A 20,057-nucleotide genomic window follows, 5' to 3' on the forward strand; every position below is an offset into this window, starting at 1 on the left:
AAGGTGTACCATTTTCGAAAGTGTGTTCTATTAACAATTTTCTATTCTTAATAGTTAACAATAAAATCCTTAAAATATATTTATTGGATGTATTAATTCAATCTGAATCAAGATGAAATTAAATTTAAAATTTTATTTTATTTTATTTTAAATTTGATTTGATTTACCTTCTAAAAAATTTATATCAATTAAATTTATTTGTAAAAAAATTAAAAAGGACTCCTATTCAAAAAAAGAGTCCTATTTATAAAAATAAAAGAGCATTTTATCATTTTTTATTTTAATTATACAACAATAATTTTGATCGACATAAATATAAAATGTTGACTAAAATTATTAGAATATAAAAAAAAACTTTTAAACAAACTGTTATAATTATTTTTGAATAAAAAACTATTTTAAATTGTAATTATTATAATTTCAATTTATTTTTTTAATAACATTTAATTTATTTTAACTAAGTTGAATTAATTTTAAACAATTTTATAGCTATATGTTTTCTTATCTAATATTAATTTTAAAAAGAGCTTTTTTATTTAAATTTTCCATTATTTTATGTAAGTCTGTTTTGTTGACCGAATCTTTTTATTGGAAGTCGAAAAAAAGCGTAAGAAAATCAGAAAAGCCAAGTAGGAGTCGAGGGAATGGCTGGAAGTTCCGGCGAAGACTTTTCGGTGGTGGTGCTGGCGTCGGACCTCGGCTTGGACGCCCGCTCCTTACTCTCGCCGACGGATCGCCAGGCGGCGGCGACGGACGAAGACGTGGTGGCGTGGCATGACTGTCTCGCCTATCTTTCCTCCGACGAAGATTTCTCGGATCTAGAGGCTCTTCAGGTTTTCCGTCTCCAAGGATCCGACAAGGCCGGCAACCGAATCCTCAGGATTGTAGGAAAATATTTCCCTGGTTCGTGCACGCGGCTTAAACCTATTTCTTTCGAAGTCGTAGGATCTCACTTTGTTATATGCTAGCTAGGGTTATTCATTTTTTACCTGATTCGAAAAATCTTGAAATTTCTGCGTAGTACCATTTTATATATTTTCTTAATAAATTTGTGACATCAAATTTATCTTGCATATTTCATTGATGAATGCTCAGTTTATATCTCCTTCAAATAGTAACTTATTGATTCTAATTTCAATATTGTCATTCTATTTCGCACACTCTATGATTTGTCTTTGGATTGAAACACTTATCAATATTTCGTGTTTACACACACACGCACACATATTGTTGATGAATCTATCTCTCATCAAATATTAACTAATGATTTTCGTTATCAAGTTTATATTTTTTTTTCAACACTATGAATTTTCTTTGAATCGAAAAAATGGAATACTGATGATATATATTCAGGGTTTATAGATTTAAAAGGGATTATACAATATTTTAGATATTACGATTGCAGATATGATATTTTTAAGTTTAAAAGGGTAAAATTTGTATTTGCAGCTGCAGTTATAGATGGGGAACGTTTGAAGAGATATGTGTTTCACAAGTTCATCACAGAACTAACGGAAGAACCATTCTGTATAGTATACATGCACAGCACTGTGCATTCAGAAGATAACAATCCTGGAATATCCATCCTGCGGTGGATTTATGAAGAACTTCCATTAGATTTCAAGGATAGGCTACAAGTTGTGTATTTCTTGCACCCAGGACTGCGTTCCAGACTTGTTTTAGCCACACTCGGACGCTACTTCCTAAGTGGAGGGTAACTGCATGATACATTATTTCCAATTTACAAAGACGAATATTCCATACAAACTAGTAGTTAGTTATAATGTGTGATCTTCCTTGAATGGCATCCCTCTCTTGCTTGTTTCTTGATGTTTAGAAATTAACTCCAGCATTTATCTTCCTAATTCATACTTCTCAAGGACAAATAAATAGCTCATTGGTAAATGTTGTAATAGTGTTGGACTTGGAAGACCAAATTTCTCGCTCAGTTTGGCATTTAGATTATAGAAAGGCACTACTTAAGGCATAGGTGCACCGTATAAATTCTTCCCTGGTACAGGTTATCATATTTGTCATACACAGTTAGGTAGACTTGGAGCTATTGAATTTAAAAATTTAGTGATGTGCACTCAAAACAACAAGATTGTCACTAGTTGTGAATAAGGTTCCAATTTTTGATTAGCTAAGACATTCCAGATTTACATTCCCTACTGCAGTTCAATTCAGAATTAGGAATTGCCAAACAGCTACCGGATGTTGTTTTGTTTCAGTTTTCGGATATGTAATGCCTCAAGTTCAGCTACAATTGGGCCAAGTGAAAGCTTGACCTGCCATCAATTTGCAATGGTTCTTTCACTTTGATATTGGAGCACAAACTGATGCCTTCATTGCTCGAAATCTAGTATATCCTAAAATGTAACTTTGGAATCTTCCTTCTAGAAGAATTACAATATAATATCCTTGGCTTGTTTCTTCTGTGGCTTAGCACTTGATTATTTCTGCAGGCTAAAATCAAACCGATAGAAGTCTTGTCTCTTGGTTTTGTCCTGGATTGCTTAAGCTTTTTCCATATGCTAATGATCTGCTTCTAATGCTTTATAGATTGTACTGGAAAATCAAATACGTCAGCCGGTTGCAGTATTTATGGGATGATATTAAGAAAGGGCAATTGGAGATTCCAGAGTTTGTGCAAGAGCATGATAATGTTCTCGAACATAGGCCTTTAACTGACTACGGAATAGAGCCCGATCCTCTTCACTTAACGGAAGTACCAGCTATGGGGTTGTCACTTGGAAGGCACGGAGATACATGGGATTCCAGGTCCTACATGTGATGCTTTTGCTGGAAGTGTACTTAGTGGTCGACTATTCCTCGAATGTCACAGTAGGTTGTTTCATGGGATACCCTTGGCAGTTCCTATTAATCTTGTAAGTCAATATTGCTCATCTAAATCATTTTATTATGTGAAAACCACCATTCACTATCATTGGCTTTCAAGATAACCAGTCTATTACCATAAACCAGCTGTAGATGGAGAGGTATTCGCATAGTGTTGCTGTTGAACTGTTGGTGACATAATTGAAATGAAAGGAATAATACTTTTCATTTTCGAGCAAAGGTAACGCAAAATTTTAGTGGTTGAATATTACGATGGTCATGTTTTAATCAAAAGTGATTTCCTTAAAAATATTTAATATTCTAATTGATATTTAGAAAAGTATGGATATGATTTATTGATACATTTCATTGATATTAATAAAATCTCAATATTAATAATAATTTTACCATTCTCAATATCGATTATTAATGGTTTTCCTATATGATAATGAATTATTTGAATTTCACAATAAATTTTATAGACTATTTTGATTAAATCTCTATGGTTTTCTTTTAGATTCTTCAATTATTTTAGTGAAAACTGAATTCAGTAATTTAATTATAATCGGACCTTTAATAACTAATTTTAGTAAAATTTAAAATTAAATTATGTTAATATTATTTTTTCTTTTCACATTGAATATAATTTTAACATTTATTAGTAATTTTTTTATTATCTTTTATATAAAAAATATGCATGATCTCATGTTAGGATTGGTAATAGTGTGAGTGAAATTTTTTTTAATGAATATATAGCATTAGAATATATACTTTTCTTGTTCTTTTAACTAAGATTAAATATAATATCTATCTTATTAGTTTAATATTTAATATAAAAAAGTAAATTTATTTTTTATGAGAAGAGTTTATTATAATAGTTTAATACTATGATTTAATTTATAGGTCTAAATATTAATTTATATGTATTCATATATTATATTATAAATATAGATGCACGATGGTTAGTCATGATTATTATTGATTATAAATTTGTATTCATATATTTATATTATATTTATATTATAAATATTTGATTATTTTGCCTTTTAATTTGTTTGAATAAAATAAACGTATAAAGGGAAATTAATTTATGATTAATTTTTTTTATTTTATTTATTCCATTGATTTTTTTTACTAGGTATCCCATTCTTGTGATCTGATTTGGTAAACGGCTAGGCTTCACAAATCAACCACCAACTAAATTTGGCAAGTGCAAATGGGTCTTGTTGGACGGTTCGACATAAAGAGTATATATATATATATATATATATATATATATATATATATATATATATATATATATATATATATATATATATATATATAAAGAGAGAGAGAGAGAGAGTAATTATATAGAGGTCTTATTCAACGACAAATGTGTGAATTGTACTGTACAAAATAAAACAGTAAATATCTTTATCAAATAATCGAGCTTAACATAATTACACACTTAATCAAAGTATATAAGTATGAGACACGTAAAGTTTTACTTGGTTTACAATCAGGGGATTGTTACTCCAAGGGAAGTCAGCTCAGTAAGAATATCTCCTTCTCAAATAAAACGTCGGAGGCGGAGAAGCCTCGTACACGAAAATGAAGGACGGAAAGGAATTTGAAGTACAAAGTGTGTTATTATAAAAGGAGAAAATCAAAACTCTATTTATAAATCACGGGTCGAAATTGACCCTTTACTGACGTGACACGATTCGAGCGCCCCGAACCTCTCCGGGTGCCACAGCATGGCAAATCTCATTCTTTTGCAAACAACTATACAATGGACGAGGGATAAAACTTTATCCCGCTCGGACGCTCGGTGTAGGTTTTAAGTTAGGTCTTCATTACCTAAAGAGAGAGTTTGTCCTCCAGGAAAGGGGGATACTGAAGGAAACCCTCATTCATACTTTGGCATGAAAGAAAGTTGAGGTTATGAGATTTACTTAACTTAAAGGTATTGTCAAATATCAAAAAGGGAGAGATTGTTGGTGCAATATCTCCTAGGTCAAGGTTGACCAAGTTGACTAGGCTTGAGTTGGCTCAAGCCTGAGTCTAGATGTTTAGGTTTCAATGTTCGACAATACACGGAGATTACTGGTGCAATTCTCCTTTGGTCAAGGTTGACCAGTTAGATATAAAAAAGAGTCAAGTATGTCAAAGGTTGACTGGATACTTGACTGGGAAAGTCTTAACTGGAGGTTAGACAGATGGAAAATCCTAGTGAGTGGAGCCAGGTGAAAGACCTAGTGAATGAAGCTAGGCAGTTGGAAAATCTTGATAAGTGAAGTAAGGTGAAAGGCTTCCTCAGTCGGAACCTGCCTATCACGATCATGAGCTAATTGTCCATGGATCTAAGGCTCTGATATCAACTGATGCAGGGGAAGTAACTCTAGGTGTGACGTTCGAATTAGAAGTTTGCAGAGAAAGAAATAGAAAGATAATTTACAAATAAAGAGAAGCGGCTTCTAAATTTAAATGAAAATAATTTATTTATTAAAGTAAAAGATTTTTTTTGAAACAAAGAATAAAATCTAAACTAATTTTTAGAAAAAAAAATTAATCTTGAAAATTTAAAACAAGAATTTAAAAGATCAAATCTAAAGGTTTGATAGTCCAGTTAGTTAATTCTATCTCATCTAGACTTTAAATTGAGTATAATCATATCCGAAGGTCACAACGAGTTAATTATCTTTAATCTCAATTGTTCCTCTTCAAGATTAAAAAGAGAGGTCGATAAAATCTCATTTTCTTCCCATCATAACTTGTAGAATATAAATTGATCGTACTGCTAAGATATTCCTGTATAAATCGGGTGTTAAAATTAATACAGACGTCCGAAAGTGAATCAGGACACCGATATATCAAAGTACTCAAAATTGATCCGGACGTCTTAATTTCTCAGCGAGTTGCGAATGCCATCGTCCATGGACGGCGCGGCTTGACACCTCTTCATATATGTTTTGTTATATACTTATATCTTTATGCATCGGAAGTAGTCATTTTTAGTATTTACTTCGACTTGTGTTTCGACTTTCGAGCCGCACACCGGTTCAGTGGACATGGCCGCCCATCCGCTTGCACTCTGTGCCCTGCTGAGCTCTCTTCTCCCATCAAGGCCCCTTCTCTCCCTCCGCTCTTTTTCCCACCTTCGTTCCCATGCGAACTCGAGGAGACTTCTCTCGCTGCCAATCCTGCATTTGCTGCCAAATCACGCAAGGAGACTCGCTACCAGCGCCGAGCCATCCGTGGTGACCTCCGAGGACGACAGCTACGGGGGAAAGCAGGTCATCAACCTCACGCCTCATCTATACGATTATGTCTTATCCAATGTCCGCGAACATCCGGTAATGCTCACGTCTCGCTATTTTTTCCCATCGTTTCTTCGGGTGGAATCTGGTTTAATTAATTTTGATTTGATGCGTTGAGATTCTTCGTAAACTGCGGGAAGAAACATCGACTATGCCAGGAAGCCAGATGCAGGTATTACTGCTTGTTTCGTTGTTTTTGCCTCATGTTGTAGAAATAGAATACATGCTGTCTCGGATGTATTCATTTGATATGCAACTTGAGATCCTTTTTGTACCTCTGTCCTACAATTTCTTGTTTTGTGTGAGAATTTGTAGCAGAATTGTGGTGTGTTTAATATGATTGATGATGACAGATTAGTCCTATATGGAAATGACCATATAAAGAAATTACATATTGGAGAAAACTTAGGATGATAAAACATTTATAACAAATAATGTTAAATTGGGAATGGATCATAGTGGTTCAACAATAAAAGAGATTATGAAATTATATGTTTTGGTCAGATTTTCTCTTAGGTTCATTCAAGAAATATGCTATATATACACACACACACACACTTTTGTTTGGTCAGATTTTCCCATTAAAGTGACTCATTTCATTGTGATCATTGAAGGTGCCTTTCGTCACAGCCACAACTTAGTTAAACAATCCCCTTGAATAGAAAGATAACAAAAATCAGCAGTAGTAAATTTTACTTATATAAACCATACACAAACTCCATATTTCCTTGAGTGTCAGTCTTAGCTCTTGTATTCTACATGAATATTATGCCAGAGTTTTTTTATTATGCATCTCAGCTCTGGATCAAACACAAGATATATGTATTTTATTTAGTGTTTAAGCTTGTGAACCCTGGTCGTGAATAAATAACTTTTTCGTATAGGTATCTCCTGATCAAGCCCAACTACTAGTGATGCTTGCACAAATTATTGGAGCACAAAGATGTATTGAAGTCGGTGTTTATACAGTATGATTTCTTTAAATACATCTTTGTTTGGATTCACTTATTTTTCTTCTGCCTTCATCATGTATTTTCTCTTCAGTTATTGCAATTGCATGATCATGAATTTGTTCTTTAATTGCTTGCTTTCTAGCATTGAAATTACTTGAAATTAGCTAAATAACCTTATCATCACTCGTCATTCTATATAAAGCTTAATGGTAGATAACAATAATTTTCTCCAGCCTATACAGTTGGGCTTAATTCCTCATTTGCTGCTGTCTTGATTAGAATTTGCTTTCACTAAGTGATATTGAAGGATTGACCAATATAACACTGAGTGGTAAACTTTGGACTTATTATGTTAAAAATGTGGACATTATATTATGCTGCAGTTTATTGATCAACCTATATCATTAGGACTAGTAGATGAGCTAATTTCCTTGCAGATGTGCTAAATATAGATGCAGCTATTTTTTGTTTGTTAACCATTCTATTTAAAGAATGCTATATAATTAAGGATAATTCTGAGCTAAAAATTTCTGCTCTTTATCTCAGGGTTACTCTTCTTTAGCTATTGCAATGGTTTTACCTGAGACTGGCCGATTAGTTGCATGTGAAAGAGATGAGAGATGCCTTGAAATCGCAAAGAAGTATTATACACGAGCTGGAGTTGCTCACAAGGTTTATACCATGTGTTTAATTTACCTACATTGCTAGCTAATATCTAGTGCCTCAGTATGTTGTTTATCTGCTACTACATGCTCAGATGAATATGATCCAAATAACACTCTTATGTTGGCTTCTCTATTATAATTGTTGTTGCAATTTTATGATAGTACTCATCCAGGAAGTTCATTCTTTTGGTCATTGTCACCCCTTTTACTGGTATCTTCTTCTTACATGTATTTTTTTGTTAAAAAAAAATTACTCCCCTAATATGTTGGAAAATGCAACCATGCTCTTAAAGGGAGCTGCTGGGAGTTTGATTGATGTCTGAGTAGTTTGGTCTAGGTAGCTTTAGCTCAGAAGAAATGGGTGAATTTTGGATCGAAAATGCCTAGCAAACCACTTTTGGTTCGATCTAAGTGGAGGTTGATATGTTAGAGATCTAATCAAATATTTATTTTGCACGTATGCAAAACTAAAATTCTACCATTCTAATTTGTCTTTGACGGGTCATAATTGTTAGGTGGATATAAAACATGGCCTGGCTGTGGACTCATTAAAATCCTTGATCCAACATGGTGAATCATCCAGGTAAAGTTTAAGTAAAACAGGTTTGATAAGCATAATATGGCTTACCCTGCTTTCTGTCTGTAAATGGATCTAGCACTACCTTTTGCCTTACAAAGATAAATTCAGTCTTTTGCATTAGTTTTATTTAGTAAATAATAATAATGGATGTTAAAAACTAACAATTGCTTGTCCAAATCTTCAAGTTGGTAATTAAATTCTTTTCTAAGCAAATGCAATTTTCTGAGATGCTTTGACACTAACATTATTTATGTTCTGATCCATTTTCTTTGAAGAAAATGATTTGAATATCGCTTACACTATCATAAATAAATAAACTTTGACGCGTTAATATTCATCCTGAACATCACTTACACTTGTCATATGCACCTAAAATATATTTTGGTACATTAATGTATTATATTTAGCCATTGCATCATTCAACAAAAATGGAAATACTTGAGGACAAGCCATTTACTTTGGGATTCCTTATTGTAGAACCAACTTTTCATGAACATTTTCCTTTCTAAGCACATAAAGTATACAAATTTTCCTATTTTACTTTTGCGAAGAGTCTTTCTTGAGTTCATTTGTTTGTCCTTGTAGTTTTGACTTTGCATTTGTGGATGCTGAGAAGCGGATGTACAACGAATATTTTGAGCTTCTATTGCGATTGGTAATGCCCTTACTGATTGCAGGCAATGATAGGTTAAAGAATACAATATATACACGTGTGTGTGTTTTTGTTTTAACTCTCGAATTGGCAGATCCATCTTGATGCAGGTTAACTATAATTAATCCCCAAGTACAACTGGGACATTCTTGAAAAACTTCCATAATCATTAATCATTATAGCCTTTTAGTCAACACAAAGCAGCACATACTATATTTAGATAAGTTGCATTTTCTGAATGATGGATCTGTTGCTTTACAAGTCTGCCCTTTAGGTTCATCCCATTTTCAAATAGTTAAACTTTGAGTTTTGAGTCATATTGATACTAAATTCTGTACCCCTGTACAGTCTGTCAGACCTCTGAAATTGAGAATGGAAAGCCACCCATTTTAATTGATACTTTGCCAGATGTAACTAGTTTATGATGTGTTGAAAATTCTCCCCAATATTCTTCTTGAGATGCATAGGAAAATTGGATCTGTAGAAGCGAAGTTGTTCTGTGGAATCTGAGATTATTTTATGGTCGATAAAAAGCATGAACTGCTATCAAAATAGTCTTTTACACAGGAAAGACTAACAACTGTTAGCTTCCAATCAAGAGATTCACAAAACTGGTTTACTTGTTTTCTACGGTTTGAATTTCTCTCTTTATTCATGGATACAGAGGTGGCTTCTCTTCCTTACAGGTGCGGGTCGGGGGCCTCATTATCATTGATAATGTTCTTTGGCATGGAAAAGTCGCTGACCCTCAGGTAAGCGCGTCTGGTGTCATTCCGTGCTCGGTTTTCATACGTTAGATTTGCATTCTTGCATTTTTCATTTTTCATTCCCAGGTTAACGATCCAAAGACCACTAGCATAAGAAACTTCAACAGAAAACTTCTTGAAGATCAGCGTATCAGCACTAGCATGGTTAGTATTTTTTTTTTCCTTCAATCGCATGCATTTGAGCGTTACTATAATTCCCTTTTATGATACTATAATTTTGTTTGCTCTATTTTGGATTGAGGATAAGAACACATGGTATTATTATTTAGTTAACTTCTGATTGTTTATTGGATAAACTAATAATAAGTTAATTCATTGTAATTTATAAATTATCTTACAAATCGAAGTCAAACTAAATTATATGAAATAAACTGTCATCAAAAGAATTTTTCAATCAGAAAAACATGCGTGCATGAAATGCTTTATTTTGCTTGTTTCAAATTTTATTCTCGTGGTGAGTAAAACCTTTTGGGATGTGTAGGTACCAATCGGGGATGGCATGACGATATGTCAGAAGAGAGCGACCGTCTAACTTGGATGTAATCTACCCCTTGGGCAGTTAAAAAGTAGAGCAATTAAAATGGACTCTTGGCTCAACGTAGAAGTTTGCTTTTAAGCTTCCAATTTAAAACCCAAATCAATGGTGCACGGCCAATTAATCAAGTATGATCAATTTCAGCACAACTTTAGTTGCATGATTCTAATTCTCTCTAAATTAGTTGAGCTCAAAGTTACATTTACGCATTTTCTCTAAATTAGTTCTTCGCAAAGTTGCATTTGCACAAAGTTGACGCTCACATGTTCATGAAACTCAGGGCTCATGCCATCATTCAATTATAAAAATAAAAGGCAAAAATAGGCGGTCCAAATTAAGAGAAACATCAGTTAATCGCCTCTCTTTTTCCAAAAAAAAAAAAAAATGAATGTTTCTTTCATTATTTTATCCCAAAATTACCTTTTCACCCGTGCCAATGTAGAAACTATCATGTAGCTTTTACAACATGTAAAAGTTATTGGGTAGTTTTTATAATGTGTAGAAATTATCGGGTAATTGCTACAACATATAGAAACTCTTTAGTAGCTGCTATAATGTGTTTAGGGTGATATTAGGATTTAAGATTTTTACCATATAGTAGCTTCTACAATGTATTTTGGGTGAGTTTAGGATTAAAAATTTATGTCGTATATGAGCTATCCAGTAGTTGATATAACGTGTAAAAGTTACTTGGTAACTACTACAACCTGTGTAAGCTATCAAGTAACTGCTACGTGTTTAGTATAACTTTAGAGTTTAAAGTCTAGGATTTAAGATATCTAAACACTATTATATTAAAATATTATTTATCAATTTGGTTAAAATTATTTAAACTTTATTAAAATAATTTTAAAATAATTATAGAAGCTATTTTGATATAATAATATTCAGATATTCTAAACCCTAAATCATATACTTGAAACTCATATTACACAAGTTGGAACAGCTACTGAATAATTTCTATACGTTGTAATAACTACTAGGTAAGTAGTTACTACATGTTTTAAAAACTATCCGTTACCTGTTATACGTTGTAGAAATTATTCGGAAGCTGTTACATATTGTAGAAGTTACTGGATAGCTTCTATAATGACATTGGATGAAGAGGTAATTTCAGAATAAAAATCATAAGAGAGATGTCCATTTAATTTTTTTGAAAAAAGGATTGGATGAAGAGGTAATTTCAGAATAAAAATCATAAGAGAGATGTCCATTTAATTTTTTTGAAAAAAGGGACGCTGTCGATGATTTGTAAAATCTGGGGCATTCTTTTGATTGATTCTGTCCAAAAATAAATTTGGCCAACTAAAATTACTCATGATTTTCTTTATCACTCAAGCAGCTCTAAATTGAAAGTGAATTTTTCGTTCACTTTAATAGTACAATAATCTACCCACAAAATGGTGGATCTAATCAGTTACCCAAATCCATCATCACTTTCTCATAACAAATGTAACAGGTCTATATGTTGTTGATCTCGTACGAGTTTATACACAAATAAGTATTTGATGTTTATGGTCCAACTTTGTACTTCTCCATAACCGTAAATTAGTAAATCCCATCACATCCTTCATGGTCCCTGAAAAAGTAAACGAGGATTAAAAAAACTAATGACTCGAAATCTTTGTTGGACCCATCATCAGAGGTTTAAAACTCCATTAGGTAATTAATCAATGAATACCTCCAATTTAAAAATCACTGATAGATTCAGCAACTATTTTAGACTTCAAAAACTTCTTCATAAGGAGAATGAGAATAGCAATGGCCAGCCAGATGGCTGCCCAGGTGAGAGCGCGATCTTGGAACAATTGCTGAACTCTAGGCCTTTGGTGCTGCTCACCGACCTCGACTGTTGGTGTCCCTGACTTCATTTCAGTAGTTGAGCTGACACTTCGGCGTCCAGCATCTGCAGCGGCACCAGTCTCATTCTCAGCTTCAACGACTCTATCCTCTATTTGTTGATTCAGAAGGTCCTCTGAAATAGCATCAATTTCTCCCACTGCACTATCACTAGACTCGGTGGTTGGGTTTGGCAAAAGCTGAGGCACTGGGGGAGATTTATTCAGCAGGTACTGATGAATCTGATTTGGAAGTAATTAGGTAAAGATCAGTCATAGATATCTAGCAATTATACAATGGCAATATAGAAAAGTAGAGGTAAACATGAACCTCATCAATCAACATTTGCCTTTCTGAGTTTCCATATGTTGGAGCAGTTTCACGGGACTTAATAGCAAGCTCTCGCCGAACTTCTTTATTGCAATCTAGTGAACCCAAAGCTCCATTTGGATTGGTTGACATAAAAGCAATTAGGGCTACTAAAGCTGTACGAACTGTCAACAAGATGAAATATTGCTTAGCCAAATCAAACATTCAGAGACAGCTTCCTATATTTCATTCAATTCTAATTAAAAAAAAAAAGAAGAATATGAAGAGGCTAAACCAATTTAACATCCACACTTGACATAAGTGCCATCCAAGTTTAAGGTCTACGGATAAAAATTTAAGATCCCTAGTCTCACTCGCTTACCAAATGCAAGATAATAAGCACGATCTCAACTATCATATTTGGTTGCATGTCTCAAATTCTTCAGTTGACAAATGAACCAAATCTATAAACCCTCACGTGTAACTTAAGTTTTACATTTTCAATGGTCCTCTAACATGTATCTTCAAATCCAGAGGTCTCTCTTTATTTTACTCAAAGTCACCCTGACTAGAATTTGATGGGTAATTGTAAACAACATGCCAAGCTCTTGAGTCTGCATGGTTTATTAATCATGATTATAAGCTAACATAGAATATTTTCAAAAAAAAAAAACTAAAACTCATAAAAAAAGATCTTGGTTTGCATTTTGTAGGAAAAGTTATCAGAACCCTCAATCTAGTCAGATTTTTCATGCATTTGTTTTAGCTATGTAGTGCAAATCATTAAGGCTACTGTCCCTGAGAAGGTAATTACTGAAGTGAGTTTTTTAAAGTTATTCTCCTTGTAAAGTAGATTATGCTTAGCTTATCAAAATATGTTAGAGTTACACTTGCTTTTTTTAACTCTTAAGGGATCCCATTTCCTAGATGGTGTGCCGATAATGTGTCTCTGATGACTATAGGGAAATTGCTTATGGATGATATTAGCTGCATTTGTGTTATAACCTTGGTCACATGTTACTATTGAGTGGCATCGTCTTTCAATTTAGGAACGCGGCATTCCTACTTCAATCTAAGACTCCATTACATTTTCCCCCAGGGCACAACATGGTGGCAAGTGGGAGGGTGTTTCTCCCAAGTAACGAGGGTTCGAAATCCATGCAGTGCATTTTCAGATGCATGTGGCGCTCGAACAACTTGTGACACTTGGATGCCATGTCAAGAGCCACTTCGTTTCCCTGATTTACTTGGTGTACGGGGAGTGGGGCCGAGCTGTTGCAAACTGAATACCTGGATAATAATAATAATAAGACTCCACTAGATTGATTATTATTACATGATTGGTCGTATACATGCGGTTTCCTCAGGTAATTAACCTCTGCCTTGCATGAAGAAGAAAACAGAGATGCTTGTTAAAAAACAATTCAAATAGTTAAATCCTTAGAACTTTTAGCAATACCTGTCAATAGGCCACTAAGAAAGGATGTACTATTTCTACTAGTTTCTTGTCTCCAATTTAGGTTTCTATTTTCTAGTGCTTAGAAAATGAATCTGAATGCAAATAAAATAATCATTTAAAAATAAATCAGTCTGATAAAATAAAACAGTACATGCTTTTACTATCTACCAGTTCCCTCTTATCCTATGGCCAAGAGTAACTCTGCAACCCACTTCTACATGCTCTCTCCTATTTTACGTATCACAGAATCACGAAAGCAATACACCATGTTGATTCTTAAGTCACTTCACCTTTACTTCATCAATACCACCTCACCTTGCCTCTGCAAGGAGTTTTTGTTATGAATTTTATTAGAGACTTCTCTAAAACCAACAGGATCCTTGCACTATTAGGACTCGTGCGCATGACAACTTCAACAGCACAATACTCAATAAAATTGCAACCTCTTCTGGAATTATATTGCTTAATTTCGCAGCAAGTTTACTTGTACCTTAGTCTACAGGAAAAAATCACCATGTCTTTGTCACTCTGTGTACATGAATAATGTCTCTTTATTGAGCTCTAATTTATCAATAACTTTATTTTATAATAGCCATTACTTGTCAAAGGATTATGTTAATAATGACAAGAGCCACCACCATGGCTGATTCAAGTGGTAGGTGTGAGGATCCTGAAATTAAAAATTGTTATGAGTCAAAAAAGTGCCCATGTGTAGATATTTTGTTCTTATAGGTGCTAATACATATATAAGATGGACGGGGGCTACCAAGGGTTAGAGTGAAGTATTCCCTCCAATTCTAATATGGTATTAGAACCGTTTCTTCATCTTGTCCCATGTAACCAGCCGAGCATCCTCTCCAGCATCTATCTTCATTCAACAGTGTGTTCTCTATGTCCATTAATCCACAAATGAATCTGATCGAGCACCTCCTTCCTCTGTTGTCCTCTATGCACTTCAATATATTGTCTCATATGAGTTTAGCTAGGAATATATCTCACAACATTAAATCTCAAATTTATCTTCCTCATTTTCATCTTTAATTGATTGATATCTAAAGGATCAACTTGTTCATTTGTCTCTCCAATAGTTCATCTAACATTAAGTGTCCCCAATTGCTTGGAGTTGTACAAGTTAAGCGACTTGTCCACGATTGAACTTTTATCAATGCCTTATCAATAAGTTCTTTTGACTTTCTAGATTTTCCAATCTAGTTTTTATTGTTCTAAGCCATCTTCCATTGGGATATTTGGCTATAGAATTCTACCACCTAGCATCTCCATCTCTTATATCTATTATAATAATGATGATGATGACGCTTATAATGTAGCACAATAAACTATAACACAATAGAGCGATTTTGCTTGGAGTAAGATATGGTGAATTTTTGTGGACTAAAGGATCATTATATATATATAGTTTTTAGCACTAAGGTACGGTAGATTTGATGGTGCATTTTTTGAATTTTTTGTGTGCAAAAAATTAACTAAAGCTTGAAAATTCAAACTAGTGGATAGATTAAACAAAAGCTGTATTCATAAAAGAGAGCAATTATAATATATAAACCTGCAAACAATCATACCTTTTGGACTTAATTCTTTAACTGATGGGAGCAAAAGAACATAGGAGGATGTATATACAAGTGTATTCAGTATAACTTTCAATTCACATATAAGCTATAGGTTGATTAAACATTCAAACTAAAGTCAGTTTTTCAAAAGGCAATTGGGATCAAAGGTAGGGGAACTTTCCATCCTTAAAGCAAGTCAAGACTTGATGAAAAAAACAAAGAACAATCCTAGAATTCACTGCATTGAATCTGATTGGTCTAAGGATTTAAGAAGGAAAAACAGAAGACGAAAAATAATACCAAGAAAGAACTGATACGGATCAACATTAAGTTTCAACTTCTTGGAAAAAGAACATGTGTAGCCAATCACAAATTACTTAACACTGTATTCAATAAAGTAAACAAGATTCAAAAGCAGTAAATAGATTGACAATATGAATTATGACGAAACAAATCAAATTTTTTTACAATAACAGCACTGATAAGTAATTAACAAAAACTATTTGTCTTAGAGGTCAGTTGAAAATCAGTGACATCAGATTACTGTAATATTTTAGGAGAATATATCGTAAAAGGGAGAGAAAAGGAGAACATATCAGAAAAGAGCGTGTCATGTACCACTCCATGATGGTTGCCAATGTTCAGGATGATAATTGGAGATGCTTAAGCAGATCTTGGTCTGTGTTTCAAAACGACCATTTGGCTGGATAACAATCGAAAGGTAAAGGAGTTATATAAGTAAATTACTAAAACAAAAAAATGACAATTTTATGTATTAGAAGATTTTAGAGAGGAAAGAGGTTATTACAGTCAGAAACATGAATGAAGGTGGTTTGAATGGGTACTCTGCAGGCAACTGAATCCGCCCGTGATAGATGCCTCCCTCAAATTCTGTATCCCGAGGCCCTAAAATGGCAAATTGCCACTCAAAAATGTTGTCCTGGAAACCATGAGAAAAGAACTTATGAAAAACTACACCTTCCTGGAAAAACCAGGATCGCTCTTCAGAGACGAAATCACCCTAAACCAACACCACAGCGTCCTCTCGCCAGAATCAGCGAGAAAAAAAATCTACCTAAAGACGGCCTTCTCACAAACATGTCCTACCACGTAAATTCCACGATCGGCTAAACAAATTGAAAGGATCCAGCCAAATTACAAAGTCCTAACCTAACCATCGACGAACCAAAATCTTCTAAATTTTATACGAGAGCGGATTGATTACCTCAAGGGGAAGGCTCAGGAAATCATCGGAGGGGTTAGCCTGCATCTCCTTCACCTCCTGAAGGATCCGCTTGACTGCCGGGTTCCTCCTGTTGTAGCGGTCCTCAGCCATGTCTGCCGGTTAGGAAGGCGACGACGTTGAGGTGCGGAAGCGGATCGCTTCGATTGGATCGACAGAGCGACGATCTCCGTCTCCGATTCGACGGGGTGGGTTTCACGCGGAAAGACGTGGCTCTCAGACCGAAGAAGTAGGTGGGGACGTTCTATTGGACATTTGCAGCTTTCATTTAGCTAGTTTAGGGCCACCATAACAAAACCTAAATTTACTCACCAAAGTTTAAATTTATATATATATATATATACCAATTTGATATGCTGTGTAAAGCTTTGTGTTCGATCATGAGTGATGTGTAGATATAATGTTGTTAGCTCGATTTTGTTAAAAAAAAAAAAAATATCATTTATTCTCTTTCCCCTTCTGCCTTTTTAAAAATACTTTTGTGTGAAAAATTTTTCAAATTAAAATCTCTCTTGCTGCTCTCTTTCTCTCTCTCGCTCCCGTCGTCTCTGTCACCCATCGTCCGTCGGACCTCGCGTCTCTCGCCGGAAAAATTTCACTGGCATCTTCAATCTCACAGCTGCTGTGAGAGTTTATCTCCATTCCCAATGGTAATTCATTTCATTTTAATTTGTTATTCTCCACCGTTATAGCATACATATATTAGAAGGATTAAATCTATAACGTGCAGGGACGACGGCGTCTACAAACGCCTACATGCTATAGCCACGTCTACGCGTTAGCTGCTACACGTTGTAGCAACTACAAACATGAAGCCGCCACTTGGTAAGTCGATTTTATGATAAATAAATTTTCTAGCATATACTATCCCTACAAATATTTAAGTTCATGTATAGCAACTTGGTAAAAACTTATTTGAAATTATTTTTTATTGATGCAACACCTTTGCTTCGCTTCTAAACGTTGAAGCAACTACTTCACAGCAAACTGTCCTTGTAGCTGCTACAACTTGTAGCAGCTAACTTGTAATGGCGATCGTAGAAGGAAGGAAGGAAGGAAGGAAGGAAGGATTTATGCTACGTTGTGCAAGGCTGACACCTGCTACAGACGCCTACAACCACTTGGATTTTCCTTTACTGCTACAAGTTATAGCAACTAATTCGATAGTTAATTGCTACACCTTGTAGCAGCTAATTGGCTATGGAGCAACTACTTCGACAGGTAACTGCTACACCTTGTAGCAGCTAACTCTCCATGTACTTGCTACAACCTGTAGCAGCCGCTTGGTAAGTCATTTTTTTACTAGTTATATTTTCTAGCAGATATTAACCCTTAAAATACTTGCTAAAAAATTATTTAAAAATATTTATGTTGCTTCAGTGCCTTTGCTTTGCAGCTACACGTTGTAGTAGCTACTTCGACAAATAACTGCTACACCTTGTAGCAGCTAACTTGAAATGACGAAGCTGTTACAACGTGTAGCAGTTACTTCTTCGTTTATGCTTTACAAGATGTTACTCTGCATTTTAACCAATAATAAATAGATCATAGCAATCTCAGTTTTTTATTTAGATCAAGTAAATGTGGTTCTACATGTTGTAGAAGCAACTGCAACATGTTGAAGCAACTAGTCGTCAGAAGCTGCTACACAGTGTAGCAGCTTGTCAAGAGTGGCTGCTATACTGTGAAGCAATTACTTCTGATTAGCTGCTACACTTTGTAGCAGATACTCAAGAATAACTGCTACAACGCGTAATAGGTACCCCTGATCTCCAAATAACCTTTTCTGGCCAATTAACTTTTTATAATTATTGTACAATTACATTTTTACCCTCAAGAGCCAAAGGTTTAACCCCTAAACTCGCCATGTGATAAACACTTCGAAAGAATTTCAATCATAGTAGATGAGTGCCACACGGTGTCTTTGTCAATCAATCTCACCGCGGCGACTTGTTTTTCATCCAAATCTCATCTCCATCGTAAGTATTCTGTTAGCGGTGAAAGTTTTGAGTCATCTCATTTTATTTAGGGGTTTGAATTTTTAGGGTTTTGATTCGTCTCCTAGTTGCTACAATGGGTATTAATGATTTTAGGGCTTTCGGGTTTAAGATTATGGTTGAGGGAATAGAATGTTTAAAAAAGTTTATCTTTGTTGTAGCAGCAACTATAGCTGAACCCTAATTATTGATACACCATGATTAAACCCTACAGTCCCGATGGGCTTCTCGCGATAGTAACAGCTACTTGACCACAACATGTAGTAGCTACTCATGTTTAGCAGCAACTACTCACTAAGATCTTATATATTTGTTTGACAGAATTAAATGGTGAGCTAGAGAATTGCTGCTTCTCGGGCATACCGTAAGAAAGTGCATTGGAAAAGTAATTACCCACACTATCAAGAGTTTTTTTTTATCATCACTACACATAAACGATCGACAGATGGAGATGATCAATAGAAGCCCATTTGCTTGGGCAGTAGTCATGCCTGAAATTGCAAATATCTGAAGCCTTATACAAAATATGTTTGACAATTGGGACGTTGAAGCCAAATGTTTCATCTTTCATAATAAGGAGATCAGCTTCACAAGGAAAGATGTTTCACTAATTCTAGGACTCCCAAACCAAGGCGATTAAGTAAATTTGCAACAGCAAGCTGCCACCACTCCACTATTTCGTCAACACTTCAGTAATGTGGAGCGTATACAGAAGGAGTCAGAGAGTAAGATGATCAGCCTCAGCAAACAACATTCATCTGCTGAATCTGATGCTCTATTTTGCCAATTTTTAATATTGTATTTCTTTGTTTCTGTTTTATTTACTACTACTAGCAATATATCTAGATTACCAGTACAGTCACTAATAGATTGTGTAGATGATTTTGCTAATTTAGGTAGGTATAATTGGTGTAAGACTGTATATGACTATATGAGCCCACAGCTGGGGGTCATTGGTGTGATGCTTTCACAGAGGCCGAAACCAGAGGACCTTGTGGGAAATCAAGCTCCCATGCTCAAAGGTTTCACACATCTCCTCACTGTAAGTGGTTCAATTTTATGATAGACTCATAAGATTTATGTAGAAAATTTCATATTTAACCATTTGTATTGTATTACAGGCGTGGATGTGTGAACATGTCAGAATAATGAATCCTTACAGATAACATGCCCTTTCAAGAATATGAAGATGGAAGTGGTCAGGTTCTAGTGTGGAGACAATAAAGTATAGGATCGCAGAATTACCTGCTGCCAAAATAATTGTTGATTTAAGTCCATCGGACCTAGAGACACATATGCTCTCAAACGATTCTCTAGACGATGTTGTAGATCATATAGATCAACAAATTG

The 20,057-nt window shown here is 34.6% G+C and overlaps 3 protein-coding genes across 5 annotated transcripts; 2 read left to right on the top strand and 1 right to left on the bottom strand.

The window, feature by feature from the left end:
• The first annotated feature begins 588 nt into the window (after positions 1–588).
• On the top strand, positions 589–3,078 carry LOC122036686 (ganglioside-induced differentiation-associated-protein 2-like). 2 transcript variants are annotated; one of them, XR_006127422.1, is made up of 4 exons: positions 589–903; positions 1,450–1,714; positions 2,563–2,888; positions 2,986–3,078. XR_006127422.1 is itself a non-coding variant. In XM_042596087.1 (3 exons), exons 1-3 carry the CDS (start codon positions 645–647, stop codon positions 2,792–2,794), a joined length of 756 nt encoding a protein of 251 aa, XP_042452021.1. In that variant the 5' UTR covers positions 589–644; the 3' UTR covers positions 2,795–3,078. The 2 variants fall into 2 exon arrangements, 1 of the variants encoding a protein (XP_042452021.1); XM_042596087.1 differs by having other exon boundaries at positions 2,563–3,078.
• Positions 3,079–5,472: 2,394 nt separating this feature from the next.
• Positions 5,473–10,501, top strand: LOC122036679 (O-methyltransferase MdmC-like). Of its 2 annotated transcripts, none has more exons than XR_006127416.1 (9): positions 5,473–6,176; positions 6,259–6,312; positions 7,025–7,108; positions 7,640–7,765; positions 8,274–8,341; positions 8,924–8,993; positions 9,655–9,742; positions 9,824–9,901; positions 10,239–10,501. XR_006127416.1 is itself a non-coding variant. In XM_042596077.1 (9 exons), the coding sequence occupies exons 1-9, from the start codon at positions 5,892–5,894 to the stop codon at positions 10,287–10,289; spliced, it is 882 nt and encodes a 293-aa protein (XP_042452011.1). In that variant the 5' UTR covers positions 5,507–5,891; the 3' UTR covers positions 10,290–10,501. The 2 variants fall into 2 exon arrangements, 1 of the variants encoding a protein (XP_042452011.1); XM_042596077.1 differs by having other exon boundaries at positions 5,507–6,176; positions 9,677–9,742.
• A 1,112-nt stretch (positions 10,502–11,613) lies between these two features.
• On the bottom strand, positions 11,614–16,959 carry LOC122036678 (ubiquitin-conjugating enzyme E2 32-like). Its single transcript, XM_042596076.1, has 6 exons — positions 16,693–16,959; positions 16,276–16,407; positions 16,086–16,170; positions 12,462–12,625; positions 11,974–12,373; positions 11,614–11,871 (listed from the first exon to the last, which is right to left on the bottom strand). Exons 1-5 carry the CDS (start codon positions 16,801–16,803, stop codon positions 11,981–11,983), a joined length of 885 nt encoding a protein of 294 aa, XP_042452010.1. The 5' UTR covers positions 16,804–16,959; the 3' UTR covers positions 11,614–11,871; positions 11,974–11,980.
• Positions 16,960–20,057: the final 3,098 nt, after the last annotated feature.

The sequence above is a fragment of the Zingiber officinale genome, unplaced genomic scaffold (assembly GCF_018446385.1).
Source record: "Zingiber officinale cultivar Zhangliang unplaced genomic scaffold, Zo_v1.1 ctg192, whole genome shotgun sequence".
Lineage (NCBI taxonomy): Eukaryota > Viridiplantae > Streptophyta > Magnoliopsida > Zingiberales > Zingiberaceae > Zingiber > Zingiber officinale.